This window comes from Micrasema longulum, unplaced genomic scaffold (assembly GCF_059751315.1).
Source record: "Micrasema longulum isolate JH-2025_06_02 unplaced genomic scaffold, ASM5975131v1 h1tg000307l, whole genome shotgun sequence".
NCBI classification, from domain to species: domain Eukaryota; kingdom Metazoa; phylum Arthropoda; class Insecta; order Trichoptera; family Brachycentridae; genus Micrasema; species Micrasema longulum.
Genome location: NW_028277511.1, coordinates 204,973 through 232,443, shown reverse-complemented (window position 1 = coordinate 232,443; position 27,471 = coordinate 204,973). Strand labels below are relative to the sequence as shown.

At 32.9% G+C, this 27,471-nt stretch overlaps 1 protein-coding gene across 1 annotated transcript; it reads right to left on the bottom strand.

Moving 5' to 3' along the window:
* Window positions 1-866: 866 nt before the first annotated feature.
* Window positions 867-26,366, bottom strand: LOC148282640 (L-dopachrome tautomerase yellow-f2-like). The gene is made up of 8 exons (XM_088224750.1): window positions 26,280-26,366; window positions 7,339-7,841; window positions 6,024-6,145; window positions 4,713-4,933; window positions 3,585-3,699; window positions 3,367-3,447; window positions 2,520-2,630; window positions 867-1,095 (listed from the first exon to the last, which is right to left on the bottom strand). The coding sequence occupies exons 2-8, from the start codon at window positions 7,838-7,840 to the stop codon at window positions 955-957; spliced, it is 1,293 nt and encodes a 430-aa protein (XP_088080876.1). The 5' UTR covers window position 7,841; window positions 26,280-26,366; the 3' UTR covers window positions 867-954.
* Between the last annotated feature and the right edge of the window lie 1,105 nt (window positions 26,367-27,471).

The window sequence follows — 27,471 nt, the reverse complement described above, 5'->3', positions numbered from 1 at the left end:
TCATTTATTAAGAAATAGTGTTTTATTTCAAGACAAGTTATAATAGTCTGATTTAACCAAAGATGCACTGGTGCGCTAATGAATTATCTAGTTTATTAATTACTTTTTCGACACGTGGCCTAGAACGCGAAATAGCTGCGCGGTTGGGTCGTTGCTTTCTAACGATGAAGGCGGGGGTTCGAGTCCGCTGGGTTCCATTTTCTTTTGCAATTATGTTTTTTAAAATTGTATTTTTTAAATCAAATGTTTGTGCTACATTAAAAATATTTCTACGGAAACTATTAGCCGCTGGAGCCATTTGTTCGGAATTATTGATTAAATATAAAATAGACTTGTCTTTTATATGCCATACTACCGCTATGGACATTTTATCAGAATTTTCATAGCTTACCAATTTAAAAACTCACCGCTCGCCACTGGTACACGTGATATACACGCATCAGCTTAATAGCTGCTTGTGTATTATTATTAATAATAATAATAAAAATAAAAGTTTAATTGCATAGTTTGTTCTATGCAATTAAAAAGTTGAAAAGTTCTTTAGTTGCTGTTAGATAGGGTAGGTCATATACTAACTTTAATATTTCATTTTGCTGTCTTTTTAGTCTGTTTATGTCATTTTGATTTCCTGTTCCCCATAGTAGTAACATATAAAATATTTTAGTTTTCCAAAGGCTTTGTACATTATATTTTTTTCCGTTTATGGAACAAAGGTTTGATTAAAAAAAAAGAATGAGTGAGTTATCTGAACCGTGTAATTAATTCTTCCAGCAGATCGGGATAAATTGGAGACCATTGGCAATAAAAAATGTGAAATCTAAAAGCTAACATTTAAAAAACACAAAATACAAATATAAAAACAGTAATTTTAAAAACGCTTTGTTTTATTTTAGAGAGGCACATAAAATAATAAATGTAAAAATTAAGCACTTAATATGAATATTGAAGGTAAAGCTAAGCGCAAACAGTGCCTTTGATGGCTTGCTCGGCGTTGGTTGAGTAGATTCGATAGTTCACATCATTCGAATCCAAGGATTGGTACATGAATCGAGGAAGGCGGTCAGAAAGGATCCAGAGAGTCCCATTCTTGTCGATCTACAAAATAATACGTTTCATTATTTTATTTATTAGGTGTTCGAAGTAAAGTTCGAGGTAAAACGAAGACAATCGTCTAATCAGCCGGGGGTCAATTTTTCCTTATCCTCTGATTTGCTTCAGTTTTTTTAATTTTTAAAGGAAAAACCCACTTAACCTCTATTTTTACGGCTTGTCAACAGGCGGGGAAGAAGGGATATGGAAGGAAGTTCTTAACATGCATTACAACACCTAGATACTGGTCTCGGTCCTAGACTAATTGAGAAAAAAAACTTAGCTGGTCTTTATTGCAGCTGGCGGGAATCGAACCCGCGATAGGAGTTTCATAGTTAGTCATCTAATCAACTGCTCCACGGCGCGGCGCCTGTCTGTGGAAACATCATGAAAAAATCATCATGGTACACCAATCGCAGCGTATCTTGATCATTTCTGTTACATGAAGGTAAGATTATCAGTCTTACGCTTAAGGTACCAGTCCAGGGACTATGAAATATTCTGGTGTGAAAACACCCTTTTAAATAAATATTTCATATCAACCATGTCGGGAATCGAACCCGAGTCCTCTCACATGGTAGATAAACGACATTTGACAATTGCAGCATGAAGCCGACAAACTGAAAATATAACTGATTGGGTTTACTTTTAATTTAAATGAGAGAGCCAAAAAGTTGGGAAAAGAAGAGCTACAATAATATATTATTGTGAATGTAATAAAATATGTCACTGGTTATTCCAAATTTGTGGATTTAAGTATCGCTCGTCTTTTATTTCTATAATTAAAAAAAATTACCAATAAACTTAAATATTTACATGAAATACGAGTAATTATGCATTTTAATCAGAATTAATGGATGCTTCTTATACGATACTTATTTATTCATTTATTTATATTCATATTTGGATAATTTATATGGCGCCGTTTTTGTGAAAATCCCCTCAAGGGCGCTGTACTTGAATATGTTTTGAGTACAAAATAGTAAGATTTGATAATATTAGTTCATCGATTAACCTACATATCGTCGCGTTGGAGTAACAAGGTTCTACCAAACAAAATATGTTTTATTACTTTTAACTTTTATAGTATTTATATTTAAATATCAGTTCTATCAGCGTAAAATTTTTAAAGAAAAACGAAACAAATCCATAATTATTATTAAGTTTATTAAGACAATATTAATAAAAAATGATAGATAAAATAATGTCTTCATTTCAAACTTTCATGTATCAAAAAAATCATGAATCTACATAGAACCTTGTTTCCCCAATATGTCACACTTACGCATACAGATGAACTGTTTCTGATTTTCTAATTTAGAAGGTCGTCGATTTTTACTCACGGCTCCATCGACCGTATCTGCACTCTATTTTAGTTTGACAATTTATTTGCTATAGTATTTATATGCACAATGTAAGTTGAATCTCACCTTAATATCATTAGGGAACTCTAGTGTCTTGGGATCGCTGACAAAAAGAGCCGTGTTTTCCGGTACTAGTGGCTTCTTGGAGTTCCAGCAGGCGACTCCATCACGATTCACCTGGAAAATAAATAATTAACTTAGAATCATTCTACATACAATAGTATCGTAAGTTGACCGTCCTTTAAATTTTCTTAATGCGTACATGTTGTAAATTTAGTGTTGTGTGACCACATATTGTCATTGAATTGCTCAAACATCACCGTATGTCAATTAAATTCTGGTTTTCCGCATACATTGTTAAAAATGTTTTAGAGCGTTGCGAGTCAATAAAACCGAATATTTAATAACCGATAATAACCACCGAGAAAATATAATTTATTTTTACCGCTCTTTATTTTTAACGTTCCAGGTCCCCGATTAAAATGGGAAGTTAACATTTATCTTCAATTTTATCTAAAAAGTAAAATTAAGTTTTCTGAATGAAAAACAGAATATGCATACAATTGTTTCTTCTAAACATGTAAAAATATGGGTTACCGACAAAGATACTTTAAATGTTCATGCAAATATACTCATTTTCGTACACAAATATCGGCTTTTCTTTATAGACAGTCGAAGATAACTCTGTTAACTTCCCACTGTAATCAGGGCCGTTACTAGTTTGATTAGAAGTGTGTATGTTGCGTTTTTTAGTCCATTAATTATCTCAATCGATTATAAATATTTTATTCATACAATCAGGACACTAAGATTCGTTTCAGAAACGTAACGAGTAAGAAGATTTATTTTTTACATTAACTACTACGTGATGCGGTATTCTTGATTTAAAAAAAATATGTATATTTATGTTAACCTGAGTGTAGAAAAGAACCCCAGTTTTCTCATCGAAATAATTGGCTGAAGCTTGGCTGTTGACTCCCCTTTCTCCGATCAACTGAAAAGTTAAAATTAAATAAATTAATTATTATCAAGCCATTAAAAATGTTGCTGTATTTCGATATTTAGTTCATTTAAATAAGGTATTGTTTTTAAGTAAAGAAACTAATTAAAACTTGTAGATTGATTGATCACCTTGAAGTCATGATAATTATCGTGGCTCACAGCCCATGTTTCGTTCTGAAGGATTTTGTTGGATACCTGGAATTCTTTGGTGCTTGAGAATGCGTGGAACATGATGTTACGAGATCTGGAATAAACAAAGTGTCGTTCTTTATAATGCTAAACGATAAAACACAGCAAAAACACTGAGATAAATATAACAGGTAGCCATTTTTACATGACAAATAATTTAAATTATATATAATTCAAACACGTCCGCGACGTCAATGTTAAAAAAGCCTCATGCATATTTTAATTCGTGGAACATCCCACAAATAAAATAAATAACTGAAATATCTACATTGGTTCTACTTAAAATACTGCTGATGCCGACTGGTTTAAGAAGCATAAACATTTAAAAGTATTTTTAGGAGCTTTCAAATAGTATGTGAAATAATTTTTAAGAATTTCACCAATCAATAAAAATTTTAGATCCATAAAAATTAACGGATAGAAGAAGTAAATACAACACATCTGGATGTTCAAACACAGACAAAACGATGAATGTTACACTGTGAGTGAGTGAGTATTACTTTAATCGGCCAGTGACATGTCATAAGCCCTGTGAATCCCTAGGCTTCCATACTTCTTTATCAAAGAGCTTCTCCATCTCTATTGAAATACTTATCAATATTAAATAGGTATTTATAATGTACCATTGGAAACATACCCGTACATAGAGTTGAATGTAAATAATAATACAAGATAATTTCTCGAGTCGGAAAACAAATCGGTTATGCCGATAACGTAGCCCACTAAAATGCCTGCCCTGGGGCTATTTTATTATTCTGTTTGCGCAACAGAAAATGCATTGTGCAGTTTGGATAGGAACGTACGAAGTGCGTATGTATCTAGATAATGTACTACATTGTTCATTTTGTAATATTGCATGCTTTTTAATAACAACGAATTGCAAAATATGTCCGATAAAAGCGATTATTAGATTTTCAAAATACAAAACTGAAACAATTCCCACAAAAATATCTTAATATTTTTAATTTTAAATATTTTATCTGACTAAGGTGTAAAGCATGAAAAAAAGAAGGTTTTTTTTTAAATCTAGTAAAACGCAAAAAGTGTTAAAGCGTGAAAAATATTTACTCGTCAGGCAGTTTATTGGAAATAGCGACTCCGAACACTCCATCGGTCCACTGGAAAGAGACAGGTCCGACTTTGTATGTTCCAGCGAGGGGGTCGAAGTGGAAGAAGTGATGCTTCACTCTCCAGGACTTGTCTTCCTTGAAGCTGTATACCACCAGGCCGTAGGCTCCGAGGTCAGGCACGTAAGCGTAGGCATTATCGCAGGTATCGGCATCCACAACCTGAATTGTCATAATTAAGGTTAATAATCATCATTGTTATTTTCGGTGCTCAATCCATTGGGCGTCCTATCCACCTAGTAATACTATTAACAATACTGTTTTTAAATATGTACACTTTATAATATTACATACTACAGGTCGGTCTTGTGGTGAGGTGGCGCGTTTGACTACCATGCGAGAGGTCTCGGGTTCGATTCCCGACATGGTTAACTTGAAATATTTATTTAAAAAGGTGATTTTACATTATAATATTTCATAGTCCCTGGACTGGTACCTGAAGCGTAAGACTGATCTTCTTACCTTCATGTAACAAAATGATCAAGATACACTGCGATTGATGTACCGATGAAGTTCCCTATGCACCATTGGGTGCGGAAAGGGAATGATGATGATGATAGATCTATATATGATAGATATGCTTTGGGGCACTCGAGATAAAGTCGATTGGTTTTCAATCGACTGCATTCGTACGGGTGGTTCAAGAATGCTGTCACTCGTCGAATTACGGAAGTCGCATACGATTCTAAAGACGAATGAGTCCAGCATAAGGTTCCTGTATTTCCCCTAGTGATTACAACATTTTTACCTAATCCGCTTTGTAAAAGTTAAGCTTAGGCTCTTTGACACGATTGATTTTATTTCTTCCACTAAAAATACTACGTCCAGCGGAGGTTGAAGGTGATTTTGAAAAAGTTTTGAAATTAATTTCACCATCACATACAGCGCCAGAATCACGCAGAACAAATTTAGACATATCGGTAAACACCAGATCAAGCTGATGGAATCTAGAATTTAACGTGAGAACCCTGCAAAGTTAGACATATCCATGATTTGATGGGTGCTTCCTGTTGCAGATATAGTGGGTAAGTCATTAATAGTTCCAGCCAACATTTGGCAAGTTAAAGTCACCCACTAAGATTATTTTAGCCTCTGGGTTATTACATCCGCTGCATAGTTCCTGTAGTTTGACAGTGGTGCTGCTGGAGATACGTGTACCAACCAATAATAAATTTGTTTTTAGTATTTTTAAACAAAAATATAGTATGTACAATGTCCATTATACATTTATATAAATGTTATGTCTACTTACAACGTTGGCCAAGAAGGAGTTATGTTCAACATCTGAGTCCTTAAAGAAGTATCTCCTGATGAGTTTGTCAGTGTTCAAGTCGAAAATGACCAGGGATGGTTTGGCAATCTGCTTAGGTCCACCTTAAATTTTATAAATAATTAACGTTTGAATATTAATTTATATTCATAAACAGTATTTTCTGTCGTTACACGTGGAGTTGCGCTTGACAATGTTTTAGTCTTGTGCAATGTTTCTGTTCCGTTCTATTTAAAAATTATTCAATTATATTAATAACTAGCGGACCCGACAGACGTTGTCGTGCCCGAACGTTGGCTTGCCTGATATTATCTTGGAAAAATACTTTTCATCTAGGTACTTGTTTATGATTAAATTCCAAAACTAAAAACTGTTGATATTCAAAAAGTATTGAATTTAAGTAGGTACTTGTTTATGGTTGAATTTCAAAAAATAAAATAAATATTTTTTCAAATATGGCATTCTTTTTGCCAACATCAAACTCCGGTCGTCTGACCAACAAAGAGGTGTACTTATGTAGGAATACGATTTTTTTAAATGTATTGAATTTAATATTATTTTGGTGACACCAAAAATCCAATAAAAATAAATAAATGGGTAGAAATTATACGAAATTTAAGAAAAAAATCTGATTGAGATCCACAAAAAACAAATGCTGTTTGTAAACATTCAAAAACAAACTTTTATTGTACACAAAAAAATAACATTATTCCATTTTTTTGCAAGTGCATTCTCCTCGAATGCAACCTTGGTAGATCGATAAATAAAACATTTATGCTCCTAACTTCTTTTTTACAGATTAGATTGTAAATTATAATATCTCACAGCGTGAAGATCTATATTTCTCTGAAAATTGCACGTAAATCGGTTAAGCCGTTTAGGAGTACGGTGAGATTACACGTACAGAGAAGTTACATATATAAAGATAATAATTCATTCCATGCACGCAAAAAATTAAAGATTTAGAATAATGTAGATTAAATTACGTATTCTTCATTTTACAAACTAATTTTCATTTCTTGAGCGAATTTTATATCAGTTAAAAGTAATAACAAATTATTTCAAGTTTTTCTTAATAATTAAAAAGAATATATTTTTAAAATAATTAATTATACTAATACATACATACTCGTATTACAAAAAACAAAATAATAACGTATCCCAAACTCTATGAGGGCGAGGGCCCTGTGTTTAGTTGGGAACATAATGGAAAATGGAAGCACGTACATAATCAAATAATAGCAAAAATTAAATATTATTACATAAACAAAATTACATTGATGAAGCAGGTACTAACCAAGAATATTGGCTAATCCGGTGTCCATTACCCAAAGTCTATCGCAATTGTCAGTCCAGAGCCTGAAGACTGAAACAATAGTAGAATTATCCTTAAGTTCCTCAGTGGATTCTTCTGTCGAAGCTTTAGGAGCATCCTCCCTGCCTTTGCCAGAAGAAGAAGACGCCTCAGGAGCGTTGCCATCACCAGGAATATAGTTGGCTTGCCAGGAAGGATAAGGCTTCATGGCTGAACTCTTGTCAGATCCGATAGTGACGTAGTTGAGAGATGACGCTACTCCCGCTTTCCATCTAGGTACGGTGATGAAAAGTTTGTCCTTCCAGGCAGCCAGACCGAGAGGGAGATTATTTTCTGGGATGTATGCACCCGTTTTGATGGCGTTCGCTTTGAAATTTTCATTGGGCCAGTCAAATGTCAGCTCCTTCCAAGAAAATTCTTCTTTGAGGTCGGCGCCAAAGGCTACTGACACCAACGTCAGAGCGCAAATTTGCACGACCAGCATTCTGGAATTAAAGGTAATTCATTAAAATTGTACAAAAATTGACGTTTTTAACACGTGTTATCAATATTTCTATACATAATCAACACCAAGGCCCCGTTTACAATGGGAAATTAACATTTATTTTAAATTTTACCTACAAAGTAAAAATAAGTTTTGTGTATGAAAAGCAGAATATGCACACATTTTTTTCTTCTAAACATGTTCAATTATAGGTTTCCGAAGATGCTTTAAATTTTCGCATTTCTCGCATTTTAGAAAAATAATATTTTTAGGGAAAGCTTTGTGAGTTTTTAAACTATACAGTTTACATATTATTTAACATTGTTTAAACGAGGTTCAGTTTTTTGAAAATAATTTTTAATAGACTATAAAACTAAACCAGAAATTTAAAAAAATATTTTTATGTATCTTATTATAAGCGGTATGATTTTGTTGTGTTGTCATTTTATTTTATTTTATTTATTTGGATAACCAACAGCTATAATTATCTTATATATATGTAACAAAACAAACAACAAGTAAGCCAATTACAGGTTTTCACAAGTAGCATCACAGTAAGTTAAAAAAGGTTCTCGAACATAAAATGAATAGTAATTAAATGTAAATTCAAAAGAAAAGAAAAAATACTACGAATTATTTCGAAAGCAAACGCCGTACGTCATTAAGATTATTTGAAAATAAATCTATGTTAAATGATTTATTAATTACATTAAAAATATTAAAAGTTCGCCATAAATATGAATTCTGCCTATAATTAGATGAAACAAGAGGTATGTGAAGAGAGGATTATTTCTTTAAACTTTGGAAGGAACACTGAGAGAAAGTTTGCATAGTAGTTCAGGACAGTCAATTGAACCAGAGGCAATTTTTAGTAAATAAATTATATCCGCTATTTCACGACGTTTTTGCAGAGGCAGTAGGTGATGTTTTTTACATATATGAATATACTGGTCGGATTTAAACTCAAGTTTCAACCGGAAACTTTCAATGCGTGATATCTGCACATTGTACATAGGATTCCATATTTGTGATGCATATTCTAAGTTGCTTCGCACTAATGTACAGTAAAGTATTTAAAGTGTCTTTGCCATAGTGAAAGACGTAGAGCTACGCATAACAAAGCCAAGCGCACGCGATGACTTTTTTATGTTGCCGAAATTACTCCGCCCGTGATGTCACTAGTTCTCTTTGGTGAGCTGTTTCGATTGGTGGGTTAGGTTTCCGGAAACCGGAGATTTATCACAACATTCTATCATTGGTTTATTTAGAAGAACTTGTGACGTCATGCAAATTTGTTCATTTTTGTTTTTTTTTTCATTCGTTTTCGAGAAACTTCGCTGTAGAGTTTTAAATGCTCTAATTTTTTGCACTGAAATTCCTCATTGGTTTAAAAAAGGAGGTGACGTTGTAATTTTTAATTTTATGCCAGATTTCTCAGGCCTAGGGTGTTATATTGTAATTGGTTACTATTATTGGGCTCTTTGGCACGTTGTGACGTAAAAAGTAAAACTACAACGAATTTTGTAATTTATTAATATTTTAAGTTCGTATAAATCTTTATGAAACAGCCTATGATAAATCTTAAACTCTGCAATTACCTAGTTTTGTAAGTTCATACGTTATGTACGAGAATATCAAATAACAATATTTTGACTCTGTCGAGAATCGAACTCGGCGCTAATTTATCCGTTTCTTGTAATCTTCTTTTAATTATCAGAGACCGAGAAACAAAAATAACTATTTGTTCACTGAAAAGAAAAATGATTGTTCAAAGCACGACACGACTTGTGCTCAAAAGGCGGAAACGAAACAATAATTAAAAACAACTCATGAGTGAAAAACACTCAATTTCAAGGATCTATGTTTTTCAATATTGCACTAAATAGTTTAGTTTCGGTTGTAAATTATATGTAAATACTAATATTTATATGAGATGTAAATAGTAAGTACCTCTCTACTTGTGCGACTTAAAACAATGCTCAAGGTTTAAAAAAATAAATAATGTAAGTTCAATTATAGTTAATTTTTCCAATTTTCCTCATTTATCCTTTGTTTTTATTCATAACATCTAAAAACACTTCGTGAACATCGATTGGTAATTTATTCATGTTGTTTTTTTATTTTTTTATTTATTTTAACACTTTACATACATAAAATATCATATATATACATATAAGAGCGGGCATATTGCTTTAAGGCAATTTCTCCCTACCTACCCAAACCGTTCAGTTTGAGAAAATTACAAGTACATGGACATATTTTAATGAATCATACTGAATCTTATAATTTTATATAAAATAAAAAACAAAAATTTTGTAAATTTTTTTTTAACAGCATACTATGAAGAGAGGAGAGGAGATGGGAAGGAAAGAAGAATGTGAAAGCAACAACTCAAATATACAAGGGGCGTCTCTAAAATTACTGTCTTTAACATGTTTAGTCTTAAATATGACAAAATACATTTTATTACAAAGATTAAATGGAAATAAAGCCGCGTTTTTGTACAAAATCATTCAGACGCGACCATACAAATTTGCTGCAGAATTTTACTGGATTTTGATTTCTTTCTTCCCAAATTCCAACATTGACTTGCGTTTTATATATTTTCAATAAAAGTCTAACCAAATCATATCGCATCACTAGCAATTATTTGCTTAGCTTAGCTTAGCTCCACTAATGTGAAGGCTTAAACATAAAAATCTATGTAGATTTGCGTCAGCGCAAGCGTTTTATATATTTATACAAACCTGATAATATATTTTTTTGAAATGTTTTCAATGATTTTACAACACACGTTATTATTAATTTTTTGTCACAACAGGCACTGAGGCCCAATTACAAAACCATCCGTCTGTGAATCAAGTGTCTTGATCACTACACATTATATTATAATATATTATATCCAAACTTTTTTCACTATGGATAACATATTCTTACTAACCAGTAATGCAAATGTATGTTGTTATATTTATTGTCTATGCGATAGATATCTAGTAAGATGTAAAATAAATTAACTTGTGTAATAATAGTGCAAGCTCAGTAGTGTAAGTAATTTTCTTTTAAGAATGGGTAATTATTTATTTCAAAATATAATGTTGAAATTTTAAGTATTCTAAATGCATGTAAACATTTGACGAGGCTATAAAATATAAGAAAATAACTACTCTCTAGGTTAGAGGTAGTTTTAACAATGATCTTATAATATTTGTGTCACTATGAAGCTATTTAATTTAAAAATAATAAATGGATTGCTTCGATTAATATTACTAAAGTTTAAACAATAAAATAGCACACCTTCATATTACTCATTTTAATAATATTTATGTTACGTATTGTTGATAAGTAGACATTACCAAAAAAATTTAGTGCGATATTCGTATTTTAAAAAAAATAATTTTTATTACATGCCACGCAAATTTCGTATTTATTTTTTGCACCACAACAGGCCCGAAGGCCAATTACAGTGGTGAATTACATCACAGAATACCCAGGCTTGAGAAAAATCACATTTTTAATATTTTTGTGTTCTCACCGGGAATCGAACCCGGAACCTTTCGTGTGTGAGTCAAGCGTCTTGACAACTACACCACGGACGCCGCCATTAGAAGTTTGATGATGTGTAAAAATCTAAACTTTAACCTTTTCTCAAAAAATCATTTTAAGGTTCATTAATTCCTCATAACCCTTTTAAAAAGTTTCAGAAATCAAGGAACGATAAACGTTTCAACCAACTCTCAACAACAAATAAATATCTACCCATCTATACCCGCCCCACTTTCCATTTTACTAGCGTAGATCCACACAACAATAATTACCTGTGTGAGTGCCTGTCAAAAACACATTAAATCTTCAGTGCCCAAATAACACGAGTACGAGTAAAGTGCTTCCAACACAATCTCTACAAGCGAGCTGTGCCAGCGTCCACCTAGACCGTCGTCTCCAGACATGAGCTGTACCAGCCTCGTACGACCGCCAGCATCACAAAAAGGTTCCAGCGCCACGTCACGCCTCGACACAAAATCAGGTTAGTGGAGTTGCGCAACTTTACCAATAACACAGTCACATTCTATGCTTTCCTTCTCCGGGACGAGGTATTTCTGCACATCTCGTCTACTCCTCAATAATAATTATGACAATTTAATGAATCGTACAAAATACATGACATCCCAGACCGCATTAATGCTCCAGGCATACTAGGGGTCCAAACCTTCTGGGGGGCCCGAAGTACTTACGTAAATAAGTATCTATAAGGAAAGTTAGTTTTTTGCACAGTCACCGAACGGGGTCCCAGGCTCCTAGGGGCGTACGGGCTCTGAATCTCTTAATGCGGTACTGATTACATCATAAAATGACAACTCTCTAGTTATAGCATATGATGTTTACAAATAGCCTCTAGGCTTCTCTGTCGGCTACCAATTCCTGCGCGTTCTAATTTAACTTAAACTATACTGTCATATTAAAGGTACGGCATTCGTATCTTCAAATTATTGTGATCGTCACCCAGAACTATTAAATAAAATCGGTATTAAGGTAAACGGCTTAAAATATTATCTGCAGGCTTAGGACAAAGTGTCAACATGTTTGTTTGCGTGTCGCATGCAGTTAACTATTGTGTATATTAAGTCGCATGAGAAAATACAATACTTGTAACCAGTATTTTTTACATGTTCTTGGTGTGAGGAAATTTGTATGGTATATAAAGCGCGCATTGAGATGAACAACCACGAAATGTGAACTCGCTATTGACTCTCTGATACTTTACAAAAAAGACAACAGAATGTCGGATTGATTATGCCTAACTAAAACAGACAAAACCGACGTTTCGTTGCCCCGTTTCCCGCACCCCAAAACTGAATTGATTTTGTTGTTTTTTTTAAGAAAGAGTATCAAAATTAAATTTCCTGTGTTGATACCTATTCTGTTTTTAAACATGATTTATAATTGGGGTGGTAACTTGGTGCCAGGCCAACTTCCCATCCGAGTCATCAAATCTGTGTGCGGCCTGGCGTTATCCTGATGAAACACGATTCCTCTCCTATTCACTAATGCTGGCCGCTTCTGTTCGATCGCTAGCTTTAAACGGTCGAGTTATTCACAGAGGGCAGAATTGAGCGTTTGACCATAGGGGAGCAGTTCATAGTAGAGTATTCCCTGCCAATTCCACCAAACACACAGCAACACCTTTCTGGCCGTCAGTTCTGGCTTGGTCATGATTTCTGTCGCTTAACATTGTCGCAAGTGACCCACTTTTCATCACCAGTCACCATCCGCTTCAGAAATGGGTCGATTTTGTTGTGATTCAGCAGCGATTCGCTGATGGAAATTCGGTCCATGAGGTTTTTTTGCGTCAACTCGTGTGGCACCCAAACATCAAGTTTTTTTTTAATCCAGCCTTCTGCAAATGGTTCAAAATGGTTTTACGATCGATAGTCCGCTCTTGAGCGATGCTACGACTGCTAACATGACGGTCTATCTCGATATTTTCCTCGACATTTTCGATGACAGACCTGCCAGAGCGTGGTGCATCATTCACCTCCACTACAACATAACGAAATCACTCGAACCATTGCCGTGCAGTACGAACCGAAAGAGTATCGGCCCCGTATACATCGCAAATTTTTTTGGGCGCTTTCGACGCGTTTTTCCCTTTCAGGTAGTAAAAATTTTAAATATGGCGAATTTCTTCCTTTGAGACCTCCATACTCGACGCACGATAGTTCACGATTGAACCGACCAAACGCAATACTGTAAAAAAGCGTTTGTAGTATACACTCACACCTTTACAACGTCGTATCGTATGATCCGATGTAACTAATAATAAATGAGATAAACTCAGTTGAAAAAAAAGGCGCGAAATACGAAATTACTTTTTCCCCAACCTGATATTTTGGAAGAGCGTATTAAGACAAAATTAAGTTTTAAAATAAATTTTCAAACAGCGTTTTCCTTAGGCGTCTACGCAGTTTCAAAAGTCTCTAGACTCGAGTTAAAATGATGATACTCCAATGATTGAAATTTTAAAATTACTTCATGTTAATAAAATATTTATCTTTGTATGTTATTTCTATATTGAAGTGCTGTGCGTACGATGTATTTGTTTCAACGATGTTTTGTTATCCTAGTACTCCATTCGTCCCAACTCGACACAAAACTTTAGTCCTGTGGAGTTTGTATCCTCAAAATGTCGATCCTCCAGAATTTGGAAATAAATTGAATAAATGAAATATAAAAAAATGACTCCATAATCTGAAACCATTATCTGATATTTATTGCATTTTTTACAATATTTTGCACAATACTTTCAATATAATTTCTTTAACAATACATAAATAACAATACACAAATATTAGGTGGAAATTAAAATACGATTGTACTTGCGTCCAAAATCCTAAACCCCCCTGTTTTTGAACATGCGCTAATAGAATTTACATTTATTATAATCTCATACATAGAAAAAGTAGTATTATATACATTTAGTTTTTAGAGCACAAGTTTAATACTTGTTTTTATAACCAGCCATAAATTCAACAAATTATGTTTGTCCATCTCACTGTACCATAACCGGTCGTAGTTGTATTTTTTCTGGCGTATGTGAAGCCAAGAATTAGTAAACATGTTTTTTGCAAAGTTGAAATGATTAGCATGTCCATGAGCTGGTTGTCGTTTTGGTTAAATCTGACCATAAATATTTATGGTAGCTAAAAAACTGCACTCTGTAAAAAACGCAGTGATCAAGAGAGCTTAAAGATCGTATTTAAATTGAAATCCACATTAATATTCAAATTTATTACAACGGAGATTCATTATTATTCGTTGGCAGCATAACATTTACCATTTTGCCTATGTTTCAACATCCACATCTCTTCAACGCATTGAAAGAACTGAACGTCATTACTTGAACCTCCCAATAACATATCATGACCCTTGCAACGACTAGACTTTCACGCATGTGCTTAGGGTTGATATTCAATTTTAAACACGTCTTAATTTTAAGGGCTTGAAAAAACCCGTATTTACACTGCAGTGCACAAGGCAATGCGTTATTAATCAAAATACACTAGTCCAAAAAACATTATTTTGAAATATCGTAATTTGAAAGTTTGTAGACTAAAGAAAAATCTAATTTTTGTTTTAGATGTTTTATGGAGACAATACAATTTCTTTAAGTTTTTTCAATAAACACCACTTCTCATATTATTCAACAGATACAATTTCATATCTCTGGAAGGTTTTAAAAGTGGCAAGGTGGATAAAATTTGGGTAAGTGACTTTTGCTTGTTTATGAATAATCTAAACACAAGCCAAGAGCAATCATAAAAAAAAGAAAATATTACAAATAGTTAAAATAATATTGCAGTTAAAAATACGTTTTATATAAAGTAATAGTTTATGAGTGTTTCTTGGTTTAATGATTTATTGTACAAATATCTATACACAAACAAAATGTTGTTTTTGGTAAGAACACTGTCATACTTAAAAAGTGATAAAAATCTGATAAAAATCTGCCCAAACTGTCTATAAATTTTATCTGCCTTTAGTAATTTATGCTTGCCGAGATTTTATTGAAAGTTACTCCATTGTTTTTCACTAACAAGTCATTTTGATTTACGCAATTTTTTTCTTAGTAAGTTTAGTGACATAATTTTACGTTTTAAATTATGGCATATTGAACTAAAAATGACTTTTTTAGGGTTAGTGACTTTTGCCTGAACAGCGAAACTATGTTACAAAAAGGTAAGGTGATCGGTCTTACGCTTCAGGTGCCAGTCCAGATACACTAAAATACTACATAGAGGGGATCGTAAAGCCCACCATCCACCCGCAGCTGTTATAGAGTCCTGGGGGAGTGTCAGATACGTATAGGGAAAGTTACCAAAAATATTCCCAAGGAATACAAACTCTATGGAGATTAATGAAGAGGGAGAAGGATGTTTGGACAGGGGCCAGCAGGTCGTCCCCACCCCTCAGAATCCCCTCAATGTCTCTGTTTTTCAATTCAATAATAAAATATGTTCGAAATTTAATAACAACATACACATACAAAAAAATACACAAATAACGACTAAAGACTGGCTGAGACAGAAATTAAAATAATTTTATAACGAAATGAATACATAAAGACAAATGAACATAATATATATGTTCGTAAGAAGTGTAGAAAATATACACAAACATGAGTAAAAAAAAAAAGAAGTAAATTACTTAAGTGGATATAAATATTTCCGTGAATTTAGTGATTACAAATATTTCATGTCAATCTTCCCGGGAATCGAACCCGGGACCTCAAGCATCGTGGCGAATACGCCAACCACTACACAACGCGGCGAACGTTTCTCCACTCGATTCCCCTTTTCGGGATTTTTACTTAAGAGTAGCTAATCTAATATTACTTATAATTTTGTATGAATCGTTGGGATTTCCCTTTTTTATTTGTTTTGTTTTCTGTAATAATATTTTGTCTTCTCCATTTGTAAATTGTAAATACTATATTTTTGGTGTCTGGCTAATATCACCATGAGATGTTAAGGCCGAAATAAATCAAACATTTTTTATATACGTGTGTTTTATTGTAATGCTCCTTTACCGCACCGCGCTAGACTAGAGGCCACGTTCGACAACAAAATGGCTAAAATATGCATTAAAATTTGTGACCTCACTGGGAAAAAAACAGCGAAACTTGTCTTTTGGTTAAATGGGTCGAGCGCACAACAATAAATTTACTGGCTTATTACTTACTAGTTTTATTCATAAAACCCCGATGATATAAATCTGCAACAGGTATCACTGATATATATCACAATATGTATCTTAAGATTTATTTCTGAAATATGATACGAGTAATGATCTAAGAATTAAAAATAGTTGAGAAACCGCATACGCGCATCAATCATAAGGCGACTAAACTACTCTTAAAAGAGTACGCTCAGTACGCAGCTCCTGATTTAAATTCGACTATCCCGTGTTGTGTCGTTTTAAAGTGTAGAAATACTACTGGGATCTTCAAGAAACAGGGTGAGATCACATTTCATGTGTAGTTGGCAAATGAATGTGTAAGTAGCAAATGCATTACTTAATTGTTTTTAAATGGTGGTATGTGAAGATCAGTAATAAGATTTATTGTGGTTTATTGACTGTGGTTTATTCTAAATGCTTATAATATTGTGGTAAGAGAGCGACTGTTTGCTAGGAGAGACAAATCTAGAATGACTTGCTAAGCTGTGTGGGTATGCAGACGACTGTAGATATATTGTTGTCACCAACAATTTACCTACATTCCTTACAGGTATTTATATAATATTTTAATATCTATGTAAATACCGTGATATTTTCGAGTCTTGATGTACAGTAACCCCCATCTTTCTAAACTCTCAATATGTAAATCCGAAATACTAATATTTAATGTTGCAGATGCGAGAATAGGTATTATTTCTTGATTTATCTTTGAAAAGCTTTTACTTTTTCAAAGTTGTGATGCTGACGATTAGCGATATAAAATATCAAACATCAATTGATTTAATTTTACAATATTTTGAGTTTGTCCAAAAGTTTGTAGACAAAAGGCTGGATTTCACCTCCTAGGGAGTCATTAAAATTAACAAATTGCCACAGGGATGGAGAACATTTTATAGAAGGAAATATGGAAGTCTAGGCATTTACAGGGATTATGTCTTATCATTGGCTGGTTTAAATGACCACTTTACACACTGTGTATATTTTCTTTTCTGCCTATGGTTAAACGTTCATGTTTCTTCAATTCTTCTATCTGTTGATTTTTTTAATTTTTTTTTTTTAAAAAGAAATATTTGCGTTCTTATGATTTACCCAAATATTTAATTTTGAGGGCCATTTTCAACGAGTTGTAAATAACTCACTATTAGAAAATGGAATCAAGTTGGGGTAGAGTGGGATTCGAACCACAGACCTTTGGTCCGTGAGTCCGAGACACTAGCCACAGGACCACAACCCGACCGTGTGCGTCTGTAAATAGATTCATCTGATCGAATTATTTCACATATAATTTAAAACAATTTTTCAATGTTTAAACTTCTTGGACCATTTGGTTTAATTATCTACATAACATTAAAGGTTTTAACTCTTTAACTTCACTCAAACCAACAGATGAAAAAATTGAAGAAATATGGATGTTCAAACATAGGCTGAATTGTGAATGTTATACGGTGTTTAAAGTGGCCACTAAAATTAGCCAATGGCTAGACTTTCATATTCCCTTTTCTAAAATGTTCTCCTTTCCTGTTGTAATTTGTTAGACTTTAAATAACATTAAGTTTAACATTTGACGGTAGTGCTACATAATAAATATTAACATATAACAACATACGTTCGAGATACTGTGTGTAGGTACGCACTAAATAAGTTATGTTTGAAAAAAGTTTAGCCAAGTTTAATCAATATATATTTTACAAAAAAACATCGCAAATGTTGTAAAATAACAAAAAAAAACTAAATGTAAAATATAAACCAGTTCTGAAAACGAAACTGTTAAAACAATATTAACGTATCTTAGTTGTCTCTAAAAATATTAGGTTATCTTTAATATAAATTATTATCCATCGAAAATATTATGAGGTGATTAACGAGCCAATAATTTCAATATTTGAGTTTGTCCTAATGTTTGTAAACAAAATACTGGATTTCACCCCTAAACCAGCCAATGACAGGTCATAAGTCCTTTTAATACCTAGACTTCCACATTCTCTTCTTTAAGGTATTTTCCATCCTTTTTGTAATTTGTTGAGTCAGTAATTTAAAATAAAGTAATTCAATGTAGGGACACATGTATGTTTTTGTAATGTTTTCATTTTTTAGAAAATATCTTTTAGATTCAAATATTACATTGCGGTGTATTTATAAATCCTCATAAAGTCTCGTGGCGTAGTGGTCAGCGCGTTTGCCTACCATGCGAGAGGTCTCGGGTTCGATTCCCGACATGGTTGCAACTAAACATGAAATTTATTTGAAAATGTGTTTTTCCACTATAATATTTCATAGTTCCTGAACTGGCACTTAAACCGTACGACTGATAATCTTACCTTTATGTAACAAAAATGATCAAAATATGATGAGTTGTACTGCGAAAAAGGAATGATGATGAATATACAAAAATACATCGATGACATTATTTGTTTACTCCTGGCGTCCTGTATCACCTAGGTCGTAGAGACATTAAAAATATATATAAACATAGAACATAGTACCTAGAATATTAAATACGAGTAACATTAGATTATTAAATTGTACCCTTATAAATTTACTGATTGAATACTACTGTTTATTAGGATGAATTTTTTTTATCGATATTATTCTCATACAAATACCAGATTAAATTTAAATTGAGAGGTTCCGTTCATATTTTTGCATTTGATTTGTGACCCTCTCAAACCGGTTAACAGTTTAATTAAAATAATCGGTAATCAATTCATTTCGAAATAAATTACTACCTCCATTATTGTCACTAACCCGAGGTGCCTATTTATTATGCATTTTTTTAATCTACTACATAAACGTACAAACAAAGAGCGTTCACATACATAATTATTTTCAATAATAAACATAACTAGACGATAAAGAGATGGGGGCTTTTTTCAGTATTTACTTATTGATTGCAGTGTATCATTTGGAGGGAATCTCTAAGAATACGAAAGAATTTAGTGTTTCCTGGTAAAGTAAGTCTCTAGAAATTAATTTGTTACCATAATAGAGTACCAGAATTTCGAAAATGATGCACCGAAACAACTGATCAAGAAACTTATTTACGGTGATAATTTAAATCACAAAACTTTGAAGATGTCCAGTAGCTAAATCACAAATAACTATCGACGGGCTTAAAAACATGCTAAGCATTTGAGCGATCACAATGAACAATAATGAACATGCTTAAGTTATCGCAGTCATAAGTTAACGCGTGTGTAATCTCTAAGTCAACACTCGTGTCGGTTTATTTTTTGTTTTCCTCGTAAATAAATTCAGTTCACTGGCGAAAAATCGGCATTTACTATAAAAAATAATACAATATATTGGACTTGCAAAACAGTAAGGAGTATCTAATAAAAATACCTGAAAATTAAATTACAATTACTATGGCGACTGCTTTTCTTAATATTTGGCTTACCAACAGCAGGCTAAATGCAATGCATAGCACGATAAATAAATAAATAAAAATAGCAGTTTTGGAATATTTTCCATATTTACACCGGTGAAATTAAAATATGTGATTGCGCAGTAGGATTATACGTCGCGAAACTTAAAAAAAATACATTTATTATAAGTGTTCACGGATGTTTCACTGTGATCGCGAACAACCATAGTGAGAAATTATTATCACGTCGATAGTTATTTGTGATTGAGCTACTGATAGTGAGTAATCTAAAGTACAATATACATTACTCAAGCTCTACAAATTAAGCTATTAGCTACACAAACATAATTAAATCTGTTTATGTTTAGACATCATACTGTCTTGCTTTTAAAACTTTTCTATTTTTAGATTGTTTTATAAGATTGGATCTGTAAACCATAACACAGTATTGAAAATGTTGTAATCGTCGACAAAGAATACTTGATCGGTGGTTGTAATATTTAATAATAATAATTATTTCTTCTTTTCCATATTATCTTGATTAGAGCCGGGCTATTGTTAAAGTCTAGTAGTATAAAAATGACGCAAGCTATATAACAATGCGATGTAAATTTATTTACGAAATCGATAAATTACAAAATGCAATTGACGTTGAGAGTAACTAAGATACATTAAAGAACCTTATAAGATCTTCCTTTATAAGCCTTATTTATGTTTCTATTAGGCAAAATTTTAATTAACAGGGTTTCACTTCTACCACAACTTGATTCCCGTTTTCTAGTTGAAAATCTCGATCACATTGAAAATCGCCTCAAAATTGAAATATTTAGGTATCTGAGAACAAAATTATTTATTTAAAAGAATACGTGGAATAAAACCTTTTGAAAAAATATTACTAACAGGCAACAATCGGCCATCGCCGACTGTTACATATCAGCCTTTCGGGCCTCATTTAATAGGTCCTGCGGGCCTGAATACATTTGTAGTAATGACCTAATTAAATCGGCCTCAGCTGATCGGTTCTTAAGGCCTTGGTTAATTAGGATCTTGCATGCGCTATTATTATTATCTATAAGACAAATTAAAATCAATATTCATAAATTATGGCGCTTTATAAGTTATCCATTATAATAAAATACATAATGTGTTATTTAGGATACAGCATATTTATTTTAGCAATGTAAAACTTTTGTCCGCCTCACAGGTCAGCGCGTTTGCCAACCTTGCAAGAGATTTTGGGTTGGGTTTGATTCCCCGCATGATAGACATGACATATTGATTTGAAACGGTGTTTTTACACTGGAATATTTCATAATCCTTGAACTGTCACTTGAAGCATCACTTGTCACTGATAATCTTACTTTTATGTAACAAAAAAATATCCAAATACGCTGCGATTGGTGTACTAATGCAGTGCCCCATGCACCATTAGGTGCGAATATGGAATAATTATAATGAAAAAATAATTGAAATAAAAAATATCAAAAAGTCGTTTGAATTCTGCTAGCAATGAATCCTGTAATATTACGAGTTACAGCTTACCCACCGCACGCCGCATCTGAGGACATAAGTCTCCTTGGCGGTGCCCACATACACGGAAAATTTTCTCGTTGTGAAACGAGAAAAGCTGCCCGAAGGAGCTCTCTGAAATCTGGTAGCCTTAGCATCTTTGTGCTGAAAGAAAGTAATCCAGAAGTACATAATATGTACTTCATTGGATTGAGAAGAGAGGGAAGTGAATTCTTCACTGACTGGGATTAAATTGATTGGACATGATCAATTCGCCGAAATGATTACAAAACTTTTTAAAAGCCTTGAAATTCTTTTTAGAAGCCATCAGATCTGTATATCCGACAGGACCTATAACAGGGCCACGGATAGTAGCGAGAAGCTCCATTCGGTAATCATAGAGAAGGGGAAAGGGACAAGACCACAGGATGTGTTCAGAAGATTGGTTAGGATATCCGCAGCAGCACGAAGGGGAGTCAACAATATTAAAAACAAATAATTTTTGATTAAATTTACCATGACCTGATAAAAACTGCGTAGTCCAGTGATCGGGGATAACCCAAGAAGATTCTAAGCGCTGACGGATTGAAGGAAAAAAAAGAAAGGTAATCCTCCCTGAAGAGGAAGATTCCCATCGCGATTGCCAAGCATTAAGAAGAGCATTTAAAGTCATTTTTTAAATATTTGATTGAGACATTCGTTCAGTTGGGAGTAGACGGACGCCACCAATAACAGAGGAACGCCTTCTTTTTAGGTGGAAATTTAGGTGGAAATTATTACGAGTTAAATAAAAAATGAAAACCTAGAACGTTTAAGTTAATTTAAAAATATTGCCTTATAAATGAATTTAGTGGTAAATATTATTCATCTTTCCACCACACGTGCAACAAAGGGTAATTAGTAAAAAAAGGTGAACATATCTTTTGAACTTTTCAATCACATTTGAAACATTTTGACTTAAACCTTTATATGACTATGCATTCTTTAAGTTTGAGGTTACGAAAGGCAAATCCCCGCGTGAGCAGAAGGCCCGGATCACTAAATAAAATATAATGCTGAAAAAAATCAAACAATAAACGTACCTTTTACTTTATCTGTGTAATGCGACAACATCAGCAAGGTTGAAAGAATAATTTAACTACCAAACCATCATGCCGTTTCCCGTAGGGGTAGACAGAGACAATATAACGCCATATCACTCTATCTTTGAATACAGACCTCGTTTCTTTTACATTCATACGTCTTCTCATTCACGTACGCCGATTATTCAGACTTTTGATATGTCCACCTTAAAGTATTTGTTGAATTTGGTTCTGCCATATCTTCCTCAGTCTTCCTCGTTTCCTGCATCCATCAACATCGTTAATCCTTTTAACCGTTCTTTCGCTGCCCGTTTGCTCTACTTGTCCAAACAAATGCACCACTCCTTTCTTGATTTTGTCGATAATGCTAGTCTCAGCCTTACATTATGCCCGGATCTTGACATTTGTGCACCGTACATCGTTTTACCACACATTTTCCTGAGAGATCGCATTTTAACATTCAGCCCTCTTTCATCATTGTTTTTCCATACTTCGCTCTTATACATAAGGGTCGGCACCAGGACTCCAATGTGAACTGGTAGTTTTGCCTCCTGCGACAAACGTGTGTTTGCGAAGGTACATGCACTGTTCACCTTGTTCTCTTCACTCTCCCGCCTTTCAATATCTCCCGGTCATTCCATCTCTAGTAAACATACTTCACAGATACACAAAATCTTCTACCTGATTCAGTATATATCCGTTCACACTGATCTCACGTTTAGTTATGCTTTAATTCCGTTCAAAAACCATTACTTTCGATTTATCAACATTAATGAACAAATCGCCTTTCTTGTATGCATCGTAGTCTTTTGTTACCAAGAATTGCAGGTTTTCTTTGTTGATAGCAAGAAATACGGCATCATCGGCATTCAGAATACAATTGGCAGTTAAATCTCCCCTTTTTGCTCCTATTATTAAATATTTTAGTTCTTTTATACATTTATCGATGTACACATTGAACAGTCATGGTGACATTACAAATCCCTATTTAACACCTTTAGGAATGTCAAACCACGATGTACCCTAACACCATGCTGTGCTGTCCTTATACAGTGAAGCAATAGCCCGTATCAGGTTGCTCTTTACTCCATACTCTGATAAAACCTTCCATGATTTTTCTCTGTCAACCCTATCAAACGCTTATTGCAGATTGACAAATGCTCAAAAAAGCTTTTGGTGTTTAGCCACACATTTCTTTGTCATAATATATCGCAGAGCATTATTTGATCCATGCATCCTTTCCCATCCATAAGGCCACTTCGTATATCTTTATCTTTAGTAACTTTTCTTTATCTTTTGATCAATATTCTACCATACTATACAGCAGAAATAATTTTCGCATTTCATCTTTTTTGCATGAGATTTTTTTCTCGTAAAGAGGCAAAACAGATGCCTCCAGATTTAAGGAGTGTATTCTTCCTCTGAACATCGGTTAAAAAGCTTATGCAGCCATACAAAAAATATTTCACCACCCGTTTTTACAAACTCCGTATCAACTTGTGCTTTCCCATTTTTCATACACTTGGCAGCGCTTTGAATTTTTACCATACTTATCTCTCTCACATCATCATGTGCATTTATCTACATTATTTTGTTAAGAAGGCTATATTTCCTGTATCCGTAAAAGTATACCTTCCATCTTGTTTTAATTACACTCTCAGTCACCATTTTTCACTCTTTTCCAATTACTGCTGTCATACAATGTAATCGATTCGTAATGAAAAAAAAAATGTTTGCTTGTATGAGTGAATGCGGAGAAAATCATTTAGTATTTAACACTGATTCGGGTTGTGGTTTATGCTTTCAATACTGTCAAACATCCCCTATCATTACTGTTTTGGGAGTTTTTAATTATATTTATCTTATTACTCGCTTTATTCACACACCACAGACATTTAAAAATGTCTATTGGTTTCGGATCAATCGACTTATCGTAGATAAATTGATATCGATATATAGATGACTCCCTAGGGGGTGAAATCCAATATTTTGTTTACAAACATTTAGACAAACTCAAATATTGTAAAAAAACCAACTGTTTCGAGAAGAAGTTTAAATATTGGAAAATTGTTTTAAGGCGTTGCCTAATATGTGAAATAATTCAGTCAGATGAATCTCTTCACAACAATAAAGGTTACAGCTCTTTAACTTCACTAAAATCAACAAATCGAAGAATTGAAGAAATATGGATGTTCAAACCCTGTAAATCCCTAGACTTCCATTGTCCCTTTTTTAATGCATTCTCCATCCCTGTTGTAATTTTTAAATACATAGATAGAATTATTATTTTTTTTAAATTTGATGCATTCTTTCTTCAATTTCAAGTAAATTTTTTGTAGTAGTAAAGCTGATTTTATTTTAATCAGTATATAAAAATGTCCAAATTAGTAAAATGATATCTAAATAAATATAACATAGTGGTAGAAATTTCTATCACTATGTCTTGACATCATTTTATACCAGGTTTATAAGTTAACCCTGAAATGTAATATTGACCAAACATGTACTACAAAGTGGATCCGAAATCCGGATTGCCAAATATCCGGATCATAATAAGTTATAAAAACAAATGAAAAACGACAATTATCTTTGCTGGACATGTTTAAGAAGGTGATTCCATTTCGCTGTATTATTTCAAAAGCAATAAAAAAAGTTATCTAAGAGGCTTTTTCTTTAATCAGATAAGTAGAGTTTTACTGTAATCATAAGTTTTGCTTTAATTCAAAGTATATTAATTATTTTATTGTAATTTTATGAGTTCACCAAAAAAATTAACATGAATAAAGCTTAACACGAATAGAGCCTGAAAACCCATGATTAGTTCGTGAATATATTTATTATTATTTCAATTATTCAATATAAAATAGATACAAATATGCACGATGTTTACAAATAATATTTACATTATTTATTTTTTTATTTGTGGATGTAGCCACTACTGACCCGGCCTATAGGCACGGTATGTTCCGGAGTAAGTGTACATTTTTTTTAAAACATACGTGTACTTTCACAATAATTTAAATTTTATTTAAATGTTATATACTTTTAAAAAGTTATAAGAAAGGGAAATGAAAAATTTAAAAAAAAAGAAAAGAAAAAAAAAACTTAAGGAATTAAACTCAGACATATGAACTGTAAATGACATAATTTGAAATCAATAAATAAAATGATATGCAAACAATTAAATTATTTATGTAATCAAGTGTACATAAATATATATTTGCAAAAAACATTGCATACTAGAAATTAAAAAAATATTGATCAATAAAACGAAAATATATACAATATATATGCTTATAAAGTTCAGTCGACATTTTTTCCGAAACACTAAAATGAATAATGTAAATTTTAGAGTTTTTTTAGTTTTTTTTTTTAAAATTTAATTTATTTGGGAAATCAACAGTTCTACATACATATTTATATTAAACAAACAGATATAGTGCATAAACTCAGAACTAATAACAGATTTCCACAAAGTTAGTAAAGAAAATATATTACATATCAAATAAATACATATAAGTTTATACATATAAAAATGTTATTTTCATGTAAATATTACTCGTAAATATTTTTCAATAATCAAAGAATTTTTATAAGACTATAAGTTGTGTGTTACCATGTTCGTCTCTTAATTAGACCTGGATATTTATTTCTGATAATGTGATTTTTATCAAAAATTAGGTGGGATCGTAATCTCCGTATTTAAAGTGCAATAAATAATAATAATGTCGGTAAGGTGCAGTTGACTCACCTCAGGGACAGCGGGTTGTGCAGACGAAGGTGAACAGTTGGACTAGCAGAGTGTTGTTACACTCTGAACCACTATAGATTTCACACTGCGGCAGGCAGGCCAGATCACGGCTTATATCAAAACTAAACTCCTTTGTGAGCGAGCAAAAAATTAGCGACGGTCTTGTATGGGTGAGTTCTAACACTCCCTGGCCAAAATAATCTACGTATGCAAATAGGCTTAAGTTCAATGATTTATGTAAATCTCTTCTAAACTTTTGATTGAATACTCTTAGTACACGAGACGTGATGAACCATTTCGTAAATCGAATTCTGAATTGTCAGCTACTGTTACAGATAAAATCACTATAATGTTAATTAATAACATTATTTATTGCTAGATCGACAGTATTAAATTGGTTGTTTATAAATTTTAGTACACATAAAGCCTTCATTAAGTACTGCACGGAAACAAAAATGTTCAAGCATTTGTTAGATAACTAACTTTGCATTAAACTTCTTGAGCATTATGCTGTAATTACGTGACATTTTTTCGCCTGTTCGGCAATAATTAATCATTAATCTTGAATACTATGAAGGATTGATATTCTTGAAAAACCGTGGTAAAAAAGTGGTAACATTAACGAAAGCGCGTACACCAATAAATAATATATGTCCCACTTGTCAAATTTAAACTTCAATTTTTAGGCAGGGTTACATTGTTATCTTGTGTTGTGGACCGGTGTGTTGGGGAGCTACCTGGCACGTACCACTTCTATGTATTTTATATGGCCAGAATTACACTATTCTCGTGTGTTTTTTTTTTTTTTACATTTTTTTTGCAACACAACAGGCCAGGAGGCCTAATTACAGTGGTGAATTACATCACAGAGCACCCAGGCTTGAGAAAAATCACATTTTAATTTTTGTGTTCTCACCGGGAATCGAACCCGGAACCTTCTGTGCGTGAATCAAGCGTCTTGACCACTACACCACGGAGAATGCTACGACACACCTGATATAACACACATCTATGAGGTATACGAAATATTTCAAATTGATTTAATGGAATTAATAAGCAAATTATTTGAAATATATCTCAAACAGGTATTTTGACATCAACGAACGATAAAATAATTAAGAAATCATGTTTATAGTAAAACTCCATAATATAAGTGATTGGAAATAAGTACAGTCATATTCGTTACATATTT